This window comes from Ranitomeya imitator, chromosome 2 (assembly GCF_032444005.1).
Source record: "Ranitomeya imitator isolate aRanImi1 chromosome 2, aRanImi1.pri, whole genome shotgun sequence".
Lineage (NCBI taxonomy): Eukaryota > Metazoa > Chordata > Amphibia > Anura > Dendrobatidae > Ranitomeya > Ranitomeya imitator.
In genome coordinates this window covers 783,696,170-783,712,111 of record NC_091283.1, presented here as the reverse complement: position 1 = coordinate 783,712,111, position 15,942 = coordinate 783,696,170, and the positions used below count along the sequence as shown (strand labels likewise).

At 43.3% G+C, this 15,942-nt stretch overlaps 1 protein-coding gene across 1 annotated transcript; it reads right to left on the bottom strand.

Moving 5' to 3' along the window:
- Positions 1 to 4,899: 4,899 nt before the first annotated feature.
- CISD1 (CDGSH iron sulfur domain 1) lies at positions 4,900 to 15,360 on the bottom strand. The gene is made up of 3 exons (XM_069753546.1): positions 15,128 to 15,360; positions 6,353 to 6,555; positions 4,900 to 5,297 (listed from the first exon to the last, which is right to left on the bottom strand). Exons 1-3 carry the CDS (start codon positions 15,150 to 15,152, stop codon positions 5,208 to 5,210), a joined length of 318 nt encoding a protein of 105 aa, XP_069609647.1. The 5' UTR covers positions 15,153 to 15,360; the 3' UTR covers positions 4,900 to 5,207.
- Between the last annotated feature and the right edge of the window lie 582 nt (positions 15,361 to 15,942).

Sequence of the window (15,942 nt, the reverse complement as noted above, 5' to 3'; positions counted from 1 at the left end):
AGAAAAAAATTGTCTCAAAACAAAATTAAGTAAATCAATAATAAAGGAGTCATGCATTCTGTCCGAGTTGGATTGTTGATCAAGAAAGAACATGACCGCCTGCAAACCGTCATCATGGTTAATGTTTGAATAAAGGGTTTCTACATCACAAGTAACCATAATTTCACCCGGGGACAAAGCGATCTCTTTGTAAATACTGATGAAGTGTGAGGAGTCCCAAATATAATAGGGCAGTTTGAGCACAAATGGCTGTAGAAAAAAAATCAATGTACATGCTTGCCTTTTCGCAAAGACTGCCAATACTCGACACAATCGGTCGACCCGGGGTTTGTTCAGGTCCTTGTGGACTTTGGGTAGCATATAGAACGTCGATGTAATTGGTTCCTCTACCCAAATAAAATCCCGTTCACTAGCACTAATGACTCCCAGCTCAAAGGCCCTATCTATGAGGGCTCTCATTTTGGTAGCGAAGACACCCGTGGGATTAGAAGGGAGTCTCCGATAAAAACGCTGGTTGTCAAGTTGTCTAAGGGTACCGTCACACTATACGATTTACCTACGATCACGACCAGCGATATGACCTGGCCGTGATCATAGGTAAATCGTAGTGTGGTCGCTGGGGAGCTGTCACACAGACAGCTCTCCAGCGACCAACGATGCCGAGGTCCCTGGGTAACCAGGGTAAACATCGGGTAACTAAGCGCAGGACCGCGCTTAGTAACCCGATGTTTACCCTGGTTACAAGCGTAAAACTAAAAAAAAACAAACAGCACATACTTACATTCTGGTGTCCGTCAGGTCCCTTGCCGTCTGCTTCCCGCACTCACTGACTGCCGGCCGTAAAGTGAAAGTGAAAGCACAGCCGCTGTGCTCTGCTTTCACTTTACGGCCGGCAGTCACAGTGTGGGAAGCAGGCGGCAAGGGACCTGACGGACACCAGAATGTAAGTATGTGCTGTTTGTTTTTTTTTAGTTTTACGCTTGTAACCTGGGTAAACATCGGGTTACTAAGCGCGGTCCTGCGCTTAGTTACCCGATGTTTACCCTGGTTACAAGCGAACGCATCGCTGGATCGCATCGCTAGATCGGTGTCACACACACCGATCTAGCGATGACAGCGGGAGATCCAGCGATGAAAGTTCTAAACGATCTGCTACGACGTACGATTCTCAGCAGGATCCCTGATCGCTGCTGCGTGTCAGACACAGCGATATCGTAACGATATCGCTGGAACGTCACGAATCGTACCGTCGTAGCGATCGAAATGGTATAGTGTGACGGTACCCTAAGGGCTTCCTCGAGGTACATATCATGAGGCCACAAGACAACATTACCCCCCTTATCTGCCTCCCAGATTAAGATTTTATTGTTAGATCGTAAACCAGATAAGGCCCGTTGCTCCTGAAATGTTAAATTGAGCATCGGGCACGTCCTTGAGGGTAACGCTTCAATATCCTGTTTCACCATTTCAAAGAAAAGCTGGTATAATAGAGAAGGATGGGCAGACAGTGGATTTATTTTGGTGGGACAAATTTTGGCCTACCTGTGGTAGAGTCACCTTCCCGGAGAAGATCCATGAGGTCCTGAAAAACCCTGGGATTCATCGTTTGTTAGGCGATCCCTGCACTGGAGCGTTAACCCTTTCTAAACCAGCAAATTGCAGGGTATCGGCATTACCCTCATGTCAGTCTTGGATGTTTGATTAACCCTGGGGAGCCATTCCCTGAATGAATAGAACTAAAATATTAATGGAACCTTACATAAGGGGGGTCTAATGGTTTTACCAACATAAAATTTGCATGGATACATTATATATGTACACACACACCAGTGTGTTTACAGGAGATAAGCTGGAATACTCTGTCTATAATGGAACCTGTTTGAAAGGGAATATTATTATGAAATTAGCAAAATATACAATTGCTACATTTAATATTTCCTACTGGGCATGTTTTTTTTCTAGCCAAACGTTTGGATAGAAATGAAGGGATAGGCCATCAAGATTAAAAAAAAAAAAAAGTTGCAGACAACCCCTTTTACTTCATTCTGCAGGTGTATACGATTACATTGTTGCCAAATACATGTTTTACTACTTTTAGAAAACAAGCTAAAACTTTTTCATCAAGGTAGCTGTGACTGCTTGCAGAGGCGAGCTGTAGTTTTTATTGGTAGTATTAGGATATACATATTACCGTTTGATATTTTAGATTTAATTTTTAATGTTGGCGAGCTCCTCAAAATACAGCAATTGTTTAATTTTTTTTGTGTGTTGAATTTGCAAGATAAATTATGCAACATTTTATTAATTTGGCCTTACAAATTCAGCAATACCAAATTTGTTTTAGACTTATTTTTTAAATAATTTAAATGAGAGATCGATTTCATTACCTACTATATGACGGTCATGTATTAGCAGCAAAAGAAGTATCCGATTCAGCTATTTGTGTAGCTTTAGGATGAGTTACCAAGAAACCCCATCATAGAGACCTAAAACTGTTTAGTAGATTCTGCACCAAGTGGGTTATAATCTAATCAGTTTATTACAGCAGGAGTTAAGGTTTTCAGGTGCAAAGGAAACTCACAACGGTACAAAGAGCAACAAAACTGATAAAGGACCTTAGTGATGAGAAAATATAAAATTATTGTAGTCTTCAGAAGAGTCTTTTGAAGGGGCAGGGTTCATGATTAAGTTTTACAAATACATAAATGGCCCATACAAAAACTATGGTCAAAAGCAGTTTCATGTAAAAAAAAAAAAAAACCCTCGAAAGACAAGGGGGCACTCCCATCAGCTGAAGAAAAAGAGGTTCAATCTCCAGAGGAGGCCAGACTTCTTTACCAGAGAACTATTAATGTGTGGAACAGCCGACCTCGGGGGGTCACAGTGAGACCTGTCTATAGCAGTGGTCTCTACAAGTCCTACCGTACTGTAGTACTAGACCACATGTCTGTCTTAGGGGTCCCTGCACATTTCTAGCCCTGGGAAAGATATACAGGAAACGGAATGACAAGTCACTGAAGTACAGATAAGTGATAGGTCATGCGAGGCTTCATTCTCTACAGTAGTGTTCCCCAACTCCGGTCCTCAAGAGCCACCAACAGGTCATGTTTTCAGGATTTCCTTAGTATTGCACAGGTCAGTGAATGCTTGCCTGTCCAGGTGATGCAATTATCACCTGTGCAATACTAAGAAAATCCTGAAAACATGACCTGTTGGTGGCTTTTGAGGACTGGAGTTGGGGAACACTGCTCTACAGCATATTCGGACTCCGCAGACACTTGGCCAATAAACCTAGGATGTATTGATAAGACAACCCGGATCGTCAGCAATCGGTTACCATGGCGGCACTGTGTAATGAGAGGTCTATCGTTGTGTCACACTCACCATGTGTCTCCCTGCAGGCGTACCCCAAGGCACAACCGCATATAACCGTTACCCTTCTGTATCCGGGATACAACAAATCTCTGTAACTTGATATTAAACCAATAACTGACATTTCTTTGAAAAATGTATTTCCCCTCTAATAAACCGTAATGGTGGAGAGCCATTTACCATCCACACAACCTTTTATCATGGCTTAAAAAAGGTGAAACACAACCAAGGCGCATTCCGGTGGCCAGATAAATCGGAGCGAGATCAGAACACGGACTGGCCGGCGGCTCCCTCGAACCGAGCAGCGGTCACGATCACATTGGCCAGTCCGTGCACTGTGTTCCAATCTCGCGCAGATTTATACGGCTGGGACTGACTCACCCATCACTTGAGGATTCTTTTCGATTTCCCTGTGAATTGTTGGGCTACTGGATTAAGATTAACTCCATCTTCACTCAAAGGGAAGCCATCATCAGAAAATCACCTATTGGGTGATCACCCACAGGGTCAGCTGTGACCTCGCCTACTGTCACTGGTGGATCCTGTGTAATCTGTATAGAGCCATTACCTAACATTGTGATCCTGCCTCTAATTATAAGATTGCTGGAAACACTTCCTGAAAGGACAGAAGGTAAGAATCTAATAAAGCCCCACTGGTCAGGGTGAAAATTGCAAGATTACTAATTTTGTTCCTTAAAGGGAACCTGTCACCAGGTTTGGCCGGTAAGCGATACGTCCTGTTAGACAAGAAATATAAGTGTTATTATACTCACCTGTGGGGCGGTCCGGTGGGTGTCGCTGGTCTTGGTCCAGCACCTCCCATCCTCTTATGATCGCGGCTCTCCTGCATTATCCACAAAGTCTCCTCGGCGCAGCGCTCCAGCGCAGGCGCACTTCTGTCCTGTCGAGGGCAGAGCAAAGTACTGCAGTGTTTATGCGCTGGGGCTCTTGACCTTTCCAAGACCCTGTGCAGTGCAGTACTTTCAACAGGGCAGAGAAGTGCGCCTGCGCAGGAGCGCGATGCCGAGGAGACGTGTCACCCACACAAAGCAAGCAGGAGGGCAGCATAGAAAGAAGAAGGGAGGCGCTGGACCAAGACCGGCCACGTCCATCGGACAGCCCCGCAGGTGAGAATAATAAATGGTATTTTTCTTCTCTTGCAGGTCGGATATATAGCATTATAGAATGCTGTATATCAGCCCTGAAAAGTGATGGCCATATCTCTTACTCGGTCACACCTGGTAAAAGGTTCCCTTTAATAATAATGATCTGGAAAAAAAAAGGTACAAAATTAAATATAAATAGAATACATGTAACACAATGTTATTTAATAGGTAATTTTCTCCTTTATAATTGTGTAATTGAATTATCTGTATATTTTCCTGCTGCACTTTGTGGTTACCTCTGCCCCCTAGTGGAGTTGGTGCAGTATTACTATTGGTATATACAAATAGGCGCACGACCCAGCGTTGCCTTCACTTTTGTCTTTGGTCGGTCCATATGCTACAACAGTAAACATTACTCAGATCAGATTTTTGTACATAATTTAATGTCCGTGTATCGGTTCTACATTCCAATGTCACCAGTTCACAACATAAAAGAAAAGCGGGAGTCCACCTGAGTAATAAACACAGCTTATACAGTGATTTCATACAAGTACAGATCTAATCGAGTATTTCCCCCAGCAGATGAGACGGGATCTTCCATCACCGCGGGATCTAACATGTAAGGCAGATGACAGGTACGGGCGGTGGAGTTTTCTGGAAGGAGAGATTTCTCTGCCATAGAGCAATGATTGATACTGTGGTTTATTATTAATGTCGCCCCGTCATTGTTTAGGATTCTTTTTTCTTAATGATTAAAGGTCCAACGTTGTCGCCGGTTTCTTCGTTGTGTTTTATGTGCGCTCCATCACAAAGTGGGAACTAAAAGATAAAAGATTAATTACGGTAATGAAAGGGAAAAAACAAATAAAAAAATGTCCTTTACAATAAGTTACATGTGAGTTTCATTACCAAACCTAAAGCGATCCTTTAAAAGGGGTATTCCCATCTCCAAGATCCTATCCCAATATGTCATAGATATAGTAAAACATTAGCAAAATCCTCCAATTAGAAATGTAGTATAGTTCTTCTGATTCGCTATGTCGCTTATCCAACAACTTATTCCAACTAGACAACCCTTTAAGGCTCATTCAGATGACAGTAACTTTTCACCAGTGTTTTCAGGCCAAAACCAGAAGTGGAGCATACAAATGTGTGTTTTGGAGAAACTACTGGTTTTGGCAAACACTGATGGGGCATTGTATGATTCTTACATAATTTGTATTTTATTGCACAAAAGTAAGTATTTGATCAAATTTAAAGCCAGAACTTAAAATTTTGGTACAGAAACCTTTGTTTTCAATCACAGAGGCTTTGTGCATGTCTACAATTTTGTCTCTGGTGTCCTTAGCCAGCTCTTTGGTCATGGCCGTGGTGGAAAGGTTGGAGAGTGATTGAGTGTGCGGACAGGTGGCTTTTACAGAAGTAATGAGGGCAGAGTTTAAAGGGCTTCTTAAAATAAAAAAAAAAAAAAAAAACCACTAACAAGTTTGTGAGACACAGAATTCTTGCTGGTTGGTAAGTGAACAAGTACTTAATTTGTTCACAAAATGCGATTATTTAAAAATCATACAATGTGATTTTTTTTTTAAAGACTCTCTCTCACATTTGAAGTGTACATACGATAAAAATTACAGACCTCTCCATTCTTTGCAGGTGGGAAAACTTGCAAAATCGGCGATGTATCAAATACTTATTTTCACCACAGTATATAAAACACTTTTAGTCAATCACTAAACACAGCAGATTCCTACAGAATCCTTTGCATGGTGAATACATAGAATACTGAAGACTTCACTAGACAGCTTATGAATAAAATCTATATTTATTACATAGGGAATGACGGTGGGCAGTTCTTTATTTTTAGGGTTCATTACCTTCTTTGACCTCCAGCAGCGGCAATACACTGCTTTATCTCCCAGGTCCTCCATGTCAAAGGCGTGAACAACCTTAGGATTGTCTTTCTGTATGTCCTGGTTCACCATGGATCTGCAGCACTTGTCTTTGCAGGAGAAGGATCTGTAAGCCAGGTACCCTACAGCGCCAGCACCGACGGCCAAAGTGGCAGCACAAGCCCATTCTGTCAACGAGGAAACAAACAAAAGTCAAATATTGTGTATGTAGCCATAAAGAGAAACCGTCCTGAGGAAGACAATGCGAGGAGTTCTGCCTGGAATAACGCTGGAACGGCAATGCACGAGTCAGATTAGCATCTGTGTTATAATCGCTCATTATTTCTGCTTTACTCTAGAGTTTAGAAAATGACCATAGGATGATGTTAGCCCACCACCAAATATCCAGAGACGTTAATCACTTGACCGATATGAGTAATGGACCTGGTGCCCTCTTGCCCAGGAGTACATACTGGCACAAAAAGCAGTCGTGTGTACATGAGGAGTAACACTAATCCCAGGCCTTTACATGTCTTGGATCCTACATTTTCCACCTGTTTCCCCCTCTCTCTAATTTCAGTTGTCTGAGCTAATTGTCTCCCATACACAGCACGTCGGCGGCACAGCGCACCGCTCTCCACGTAGCACATGCTTAGAGCCAACAGCATGGGGGAGAATACCACTGAGCCCACACAATACCAGACAGAAGCTGGTTGTTACATAGCTGGCATCTGCAGCAATCAGAGCTGGCTCCGATTGCTGCAGCCTACTCACTGACAGCGGCAATTAAGTCATACGCATGCTGTTTGATTGCTCCGGCTCCCATCAGTTTTCCTCGTGATACAATCGTAGGGTACAGATTACTGAAAGCCCCCCATAGCTGCCATCTTTGTCGTCCTGTAAAGCCCAGCCTGGAACTGGGCTTTATGGAGAAATATCATTCTGTTTAATATCTAGCCATACAATAAAAAAGATGAAGATAAAGACAAAATTGTGGTTCTCAGTTATCACGCCCTCCCCCCACCCTCCCTGCGATAACCGATTGTTCTGACAAGTTGTCAGGTCATTTTTACAACACAATACTGCTAAAAATCTATCCAAATAAAATCAAAGGCTGAACAACTACCTCCCCTATATTCATTATTTTGTTGCACTCTGGGTTGTTTTTTTTTATGTTTACAGTACCTTGCATGGTAAAATTAATAGTGCCCTTCAAAAATACAACTTTTCCTGCAGAAAACAAGCCACCCCCCCCTATGGCTACGTTGATAGGAAAATGAGGAAAAAAAAAGAAGAGTTGTGGCATATAGAAGAAAGTGAAGGTAAAACCAAAAGCACAAGAACAAAACTTGGCCTCGGCTGGAAGGGGTTAATCTTTCAATAACTTGTAGGGACATGCACGCACGCTGGGCATCAAGAGCCCAAATAAAGTCAAGCGTGCTACTAATCCCACCCGACCCAGAAGAAAGAGCAGAAGCCATTAGTGAAGGTAATGTAACGTCACACCCCGCTCTTACAACAATGAATGCGTTTCTGCACAGTTGATGTAAACCCAGGAAATATCACGAAATCTGATACCTAAGGCTATGTGCCCACGTTGCAGAATGCCTGCAGAATTTTCATGAGCAAAACCGGACTCCCTGCGCAGAAAATCCGCTTGCGTTTTTTTCCGGAGGTTCCCAATGCAATAATATAGCAGCAAAATTGCCAAAATTAATGAACATGCTGCGTTTTTTTCCACGATGCGTTTTTTTTTTTTTGCAGAAAAAAACGCAGCATGGGCACAAAAATTGCGGAATGCATTAAAATGATGGGATACTTAATATAAGCGTTTTTGCGGCGGAAAACCGCCGCAAAAATGCAAAAAAAAAAAACACTAAAAATCCAGAACGCAGGCACATAGCCTAAATGGAACCAGCCTTCCTGCAGTAAATTGGATTATGATGACCAGAAGAAGGTGATTGGATTACATTTTTAATTTAAATTAAAAAAAAAAAAAACCCTTTCATCCTAAAATAGGTGCTGGTAGTGGAGTCTTAAGAAAAACAGGGAGATAAGTAATATGACCAAAACTACAGCTCCAAAAATGGCCATCACCCATCATTCCCACCCTGCAGAATGGGAAAGCTCAACTTATCCTATGGAGTCCATATAAAGCAAGCTATGGCACTTCACATAACATACAACCAAATTCAGACTTATGTAGGTAAGTAGCCGAACGAAGAGAACCAGATATAATAATAATTATTTCTGGCTAACATGGTACCACAGTACAATTTGTTATTGTACGTTTTCTAGAACACGTCCTTGAAACACGGTCTGAGTGAGGCCTTTGGGCCCATGCACATGGCGGTGTAGAAGACGGTGGCGTGCACACAGCTGGAGGAACAGGTGCCGGTGGAAGGGAGTGACAAACTCCTAGATCATATAGTAAATTATTTCACCGCACAATCGAGAGTTTTCCTGCAAATATAGTAACATAGTTAGTAAGGCCGAAAAAAGACATTTGTCCATCCAGTTCAGCCTATATTCCATCATAATAAATCCCCAGATCTACGTCCTTCTACAGAACCTAATAATTGTATGATACAATATTGTTCTGCTCCAGGAAGACATCCAGGCCTCTCTTGAACCCCTCGACTGAGTTCGCCATCACCACCTCCTCAGGCAAGCAATTCCAGATTCTCACTGCCCTAACAGTAAAGAATCCTCTTCTATGTTGGTGGAAAAACCTTCTCTCCTCCAGACGCAAAGAATGCCCCCTTGTGCCCGTCACCTTCCTTGGTATAAACAGATCCTCAGCGAGATATTTGTATCGTCCCCTTATATACTTATACATGGTTATTAGATCGCCCCTCAGTCGTCTTTTTTCTAGACTAAATAATCCTAATTTCGCTAATCTATCTGGGTATTGTAGTTCTCCCATCCCCTTTATTAAATTTGTTGCCCTCCTTTGTACTCTCTCTAGTTCCATTATATCCTTCCTGAGCACCGGTGCCCAAAACTGGACACAGTACTCCATGTGCGGTCTAACTAGGGATTTGTACAGAGGCAGTATAATGCTCTCATCATATGTATCCAGACCTCTTTTAATGCACCCCATGATCCTGTTTGCCTTGGCAGCTGCTGCCTGGCACTGGCTGCTCCAGGTAAGTTTATCATTAACTAGGATCCCCAAGTCCTTCTCCCTGTCAGATTTACCCAGTGGTTTCCCGTTCAGTGTGTAATGGTGATATTGATTCCTTCTTCCCATGTGTATAACCTTACATTTATCATTGTTAAACCTCATCTGCCACCTTTCAGCCCAAGTTTCCAACTTATCCAGATCCATCTGTAGCAGAATACTATCTTCTCTTGTATTAACTGCTTTACATAGTTTTGTATCATCTGCAAATATCGATATTTTACTGTGTAAACCTTCTACCAGATCATTAATGAATATGTTGAAGAGAACAGGTCCCAATACTGACCCCTGCGGTACCCCACTGGTCACAGCGACCCAGTTAGAGACTATACCATTTATAACCACCCTCTGCTTTCTATCACTAAGCCAGTTACTTACCCATTTACACACATTTTCCCCCAGACCAAGCATTCTCATTTTGTGTACCAACCTCTTGTGCGGCACGACTCACCGTGGTCCAGCCTATAGCTTACCTCTTGATAAAAACTGATTAGATTGGTTTGACAGGAGCGATTTCTCATAAACCCATGCTGATATGGAGTTAAACAGTTATTCTCATTGAGATAATCCAGAATAACATCCCTCAGAAACCCTTCAAATATTTTACCAACAATAGAGGTTAGACTTACTGGCCTATAATTTCCAGGTTCACTTTTAGAGCCCTTTTTGAATATTGGCACCACATTTGCTATGCGCCAGTCCTGCGGAACTGACCCTGTCGCTATAGAGTCCCTAAAAATAAGAAATAATGGTTTATCTATTACATTACTTAGTTCTCTTAGTACTCGTGGGTGTATGCCATCCGGACCCGGAGATTTATCTATTTTAATCTTATTTAGCCGGTTTCGCACCTCTTCTTGGGTTAGATTGGTGACCCTTAATATAGGGTTTTCATTGTTTCTTGGGATTTCACCTAGCATTTCATTTTCCACCGTGAATACTGTGGAGAAGAAGGTGTTTAATATGTTAGCTTTTTCCTCGTCATCTACAACCATTCTTTCCTCACTATTATTTAAGGGGCCTACATTTTCAGTTTTTATTCTTTTACTATTGATATAGTTGAAGAACAGTTTGGGATTAGTTTTACTCTCCTTAGCAATGTGCTTCTCTGTTTCCTTTTTGGCAGCTTTAATTAGTTTTTTAGATAAAGTATTTTTCTCCCTATAGTTTTTTAGAGCTTCAATGGTGCCATCCTGCTTTAGTAGTGCAAATGCTTTCTTTTTACTGTTAATTGCCTGTCTTACTTCTTTGTTTAGCCACATTGGGTTTTTCCTATTTCTAGTCCTTTTATTCCCACAAGGTATAAACCGCTTACACTGCCTATTTAGGATGTTCTTAAACATTTCCCATTTATTATCTGTATTCTTATTTCTGAGGATATTGTCCCAGTCTACCAGATTAAGGGCATCTCTAAGCTGGTCAAACTTTGCCTTCCTAAAGTTCAGTGTTTTTGTGACTCCCTGACAAGTCCCCCTAGTGAAAGACAGGTGAAACTGTACAATATTGGGGTCGCTATTTCCTAGATGCCCGACCACCTGCAGATTTGTTATTCTGTCAGGTCTATTAGATAGTATTAGGTCTAAAAGTGCTGCTCCTCTGGTTGGATTCTGCACCAATTGTGAAAGATAATTTTTCTTGGTTATTAGCAGAAACCTGTTGCCTTTATGGGTTTCACAGGTTTCTGTTTCCCAGTTAATATCCGGGTAGTTAAAGTCCCCCATAACCAGGACCTCATTATGGGTTGCAGCTTCATCTATCTGCTTTAGAAGTAGACTTTCCATGGTTTCTGTTATATTTGGGGGGTTTGTAACAGACCCCAATGAGAATTTTGTTACCATTTTTCCCTCCATGAATTTCGACCCATATGGACTCGACATCCTCATTTCCTTCGCTAATATCCTCCCTTAAAGTGGACTTTAGACAAGACTTTACATAGAGACAAACCCCTCCTCCTCTCCGATTTTTACGATCCTTTCTAAACAGACTGTAACCCTGTAAGTTAACTGCCCAGTCATAGCTTTCATCTAACCATGTCTCGGTTATTCCCACTATGTCAAAGTTACCTGTAGATATTTCTGCTTCTAGTTCTTCCATCTTGTTTGTCAGGCTTCTGGCGTTTGCGAGCATGCAGTTTAGAGGATTTTGTTTTGTTCCAATCTCCTTGCTGTGGATTGTTTTAGAAATGTTCTTACCTCCCATCTGAGTATGTTTTCCTGGGTCTTCTTTGTTCAAGTCTAATGTTTTTCTTCCCGTCCCCTCTTCTTCTAGTTTAACGCCCTCCTGATGAGTGTAGCGAGTCTTCTGGCGAATGTGTGTTTCCCGGGTTTGTTGAGGTGTAGTCCGTCTCTGGCGAGGAGTCTATCGTACCAGTAATTCACACCGTGGTCCAGGAATCCGAATCCTTGTTGTCTGCACCATCGTCTTAGCCAGTTGTTTGCATCAAGGATCCTGTTCCATCTCCTGGTGCCATGCCCGTCTACTGGAAGGATAGAAGAAAAAACTACCTTTGCATCCAGTTCCTTTACTTTCTTCCCCAACTTTTCAAAGTCTTTGCAGATTGTCGGTAGGTCCTTCCTTGCCGTGTCATTGGTGCCAACATGTATCAGAAGAAATGGGTGGACGTCCTTGGAGCTGAAGAGCTTTGGTATCCTATTGGTCATATCCTTGATCATCGCACCTGGAAGGCAGCATACTTCTCTTGCAGTTATGTCCGGTCTGCAGATGGCTGCTTCTGTGCCTCTCAGTAGTGAGTCTCCCACCACCACCACTCTTCGTTGCTTCTTGGCTGTACTTTTTGCTGTCACTTGTTGCTGTGTGCCCTTTTCTTTTTTGCTTGCTGGTATTGCTTCATCCTTAGGTGTGCCATCTTCATCCTCTACAAAGATTTGATATCGGTTCTTCAGTTGTGTGGTTGGTGATTTCTCCATGGTCTTCTTGCTTCTTTTGGTCACATGCTTCCACTCATCTGCTTTTGGAGGTTCTCTGACACTTTTTTCACCTTCTGTGACCAGTAGAGATGCTTCTGTTCTGTCTAGAAAGTCTTCATTCTCTTTGATGAGTTTCAAAGTTGCTATTCTTTCTTCCAGACCCCGCACCTTTTCTTCTAAAAGGGCCACTAGTCTACACTTCTGACAGGTGAAATTTGATTCTTCTTCTGGTCGATCTGTGAACATGTAGCACATGCTGCAGCTCACCATGTAGGTTGTCATATCTGCCATGTTGCTCCTAGATCCTGCTGACTTGCTGTGTGTTTTCCTTCTTGTGTAATCTACTCAGCCAAGCTCTCTTGCAATAATGTCCTACAGGCAAAAATTTGCGCGCCGTAAGGCGCGCGGTTTGGTGATGCTTTCCAAGCAGCTGGTCCCGGCTGTACCCAACGATCTTCTAGCTTAGGGAGACTCTTCGCTTTTCCCAGAAGGCACCTGGAATATGCAAATTAGCCTCCTCAAGCTTGAATCCCTGGGTAAATAATCTTTAATGATTGTTCAACATAAGTGCAAGTGGCGGACAAAGTGAAGGCATATACAAAGAAGCGATTCTAACGTTTCGACCTGCTCCGAGGCCTTGATTACAAAGTCACTCTGCATAAGGAAAAGAGGTCCAAATGCCACATGGAGATCCCAGCAGGGACAGGTATATAGCAAGTTCCTTGGTAAGTGTCACTCCCGCACCTCCTGTGACCTGTCCCTACCGGGATCTCCACGTGGCATTTTACCTCTTTTCCTTATACACAGCGACTTTGTAATCAAGGCCCCGGAGCAGGTCGCAACGTTAAGAGTCGCTTCTTTGTATATTCCTTCACTTTGTCCGCCACTTGCACTTATGTTGAACAATCATTAAAAAGATTATTTGCAGGAAAACTGAGTGTGCGGTGAAACAACGTATCTACTACATGCACATGGCAAAGCAGACAGCGGGGCCTCAGCGAGACTCCCAAAAGGGCAATACAGCTGAACAGGATCTGCTCCAGCAGCACACAGACCGGCTGTGCACACAGCGACTTGTAAACCATAATGCAACTCAGCAGAGAGCAATCTACAGTGCATTATTCATCTCAGAGGATCCAAAACCCCTCCAAGGCTTCCGCTCAGTCCTGGGCCAACACTGGATCAATAGATCTCACACAAGAGGATTCTGCAGAAATGCAATTACAAGATCAGATGAGCGCCTGGCCTTGTGTCACGGTCCGAGTACAGGCAGCCATGTACAGGACAGGCGGGGGTCCCCTGAGCCACCTCTAGTAGACTGCAGAGTCCAGGTGCGTAGACCTGCGGCCGGTCTGTACAGCTAAGCCTGCACTCACATTGTGAATTACGCTTGTGTAAAACCGACATATGACTGGTGACGATGGGACATACACAGAATACGGGAAGGTGCAAACACCACCGAGATCAAAACCTTGTGACTATCGGGACTCTAGGAAAAAGAACAAAACCTGTCGTCTCCATTAGCAGATCTAGATTTAGAATCCTAGAATGTTAGAGCTGGAAGAGACCTCCAGGGTCATAGTGTCCAACCCCCGGCTCAATGCAGGATTCGCTAAACCATCTCAGACAGATGTCTGTCCAGCCTCTGTTTGGAGACCTCCATTGGAGAACTCACCACCTCCTGCGACAGCTTGTCCCACTCATTGATCACCCTCACTGTCAAAAGGTTTATTCTAATATCTAATCTGTATCTTCTGTCTTTTAATTTCATTCCATTGCTTCGTGTTTCCTTGTGTAAATGAGAATAAGGAGGATCCCTCTACACTGTGACAGACCCTCAGATATTTGTAGACCGCTATTGAGTCTCCTCTTAGCATTATTTTCAAGTTAAACATTCCCAGATCCTTTACCCGTTCCTCGTAGGACATGGTTTGCAGTCGGCTCACCATCCTGGTAGGTATTTAATGAGGTATAATCCTTTTACGGAGATTAAAGGGGTATTCCAACATTAAAAGTTATCAAATCTTACAAAAGAATAGAGGAGAACTTACAGATTAATCATGGGGGTCCGACCTTCTAGTTCAAGGACAGGGGCTGCACAATGCTCCATTCATTCTCTATGGGACTGCTGGAAATAGCGCAGTACTCAGACCTCTCCGCGGCAGTCACATATACAGTGAATGGAGGTCAGTAGATCTGGCCCGGAGAGCGGTTCTCAGAAGTTGGGGGTCCGACCCGCCAGACTGCAGGAGATCGCTGCTAATAACCCTATAAAGGGTGATGCCATTGTGTAAGGCGATGGCATAAAGTGACCTGTTGGATCAGTAGGGGGCGCAGCCCTGCCCCATCCTGGTCTTACCCTGCTCCACTGCCCTTGTCAGTAGGATTTGTGGGGGTCCCAGATATCAGCCCACCACCTAATATAACATGACAGCACTTTATACTATGTACATACACTATAGGTACTGCACAGATGTGCGTGCTTATTAAAAACCTCTGCAAATCAGGACTACAGTCTCAGTAAGCCCTGGCTAGCGCAGTGCCTGTCGGGACTCGGTAGAGCAGGGCAGACACCCGGCGTCCGTGCAGTTACATAATGTTGTGAGTGCAGAAGTCACACACAGCGGTAATGCAGTGACCGCCTCTCACCTCGCAGCCCGTAGTTAGCGCTCATGTCTCCGTCCGCTGCTCCTCCGCACTGGGGAAGTCTCAAGGACACTCGGCGCTCGCTGCTCAGTAATATCTATAGTGCGGAGAGAGGAGAGTAACAGACGAGCACAAGAGGAAAGGCTGTTACAGTGCCAGACCACGTCTCTGTGTCCGCGGTCTGTGCGGTGCAGCCGGCGTCCTCTACCACGTACTATTGTGCGCCTGGCTACAACAAAATGGCTGCCGACTGATTGCCTGTTATCTGACGCAGCCTGTGGGAGGGAGCGTTGGATACTCGGGGTTGGGAAGCCCTTGTGGCCATTTGTAGTTCGGGCAGAACAATGGCTAAAGTCTGACCAAAGATCACAGTACATTTGACTGCTTTCCTGAAACATTCAGGGAAGTGGAGGCGACCTTCCAGAAGAGATGGTGAAGCAGCGCTTTGCACTTTTTTTCTCCCCAAACTTTAACCCCTTCACCCCAAGCCTGTTTTCACCATCCTGACCACTCACTTTATGTGGTAAAAACTCTGGAACGCTTCAACGCATCCCACTGATTCTGACATTGTTTTTTCATGACATATTGCACTTCATGATAGCAGTAACATTTATTTGATAAGACTTACCTTTATTTGTGAAAAAATCAGAAATTCTGAAATTTTTTTTCCATTTTAAAACTTTTAATTTTTATGCCCTTAAATCAGTGAGTTATGTCACACCAAATAGTTAATAAATTTCCCACATGTCAACTTTACATCAGCACGATTTTGAAAACAATTTTTTTTTTTGTTAGGAAGTTATAAGGGTTATCTTTTT

Coding starts and splice junctions, on each gene's coding strand:
- CISD1 (XM_069753546.1), bottom strand. CDS start 15,152: ATGAGCGCTAACTACGGGCTGCGAG. Junction 6,556..15,127: donor CGCTAACTACGGGCTGCGAG/GTGAGAGGCGGT, acceptor CCTCGTTGACAG/AATGGGCTTGTGCTGCCACT. Junction 5,298..6,352: donor GCTGCTGGAGGTCAAAGAAG/GTAATGAACCCT, acceptor TTTATCTTTTAG/TTCCCACTTTGTGATGGAGC.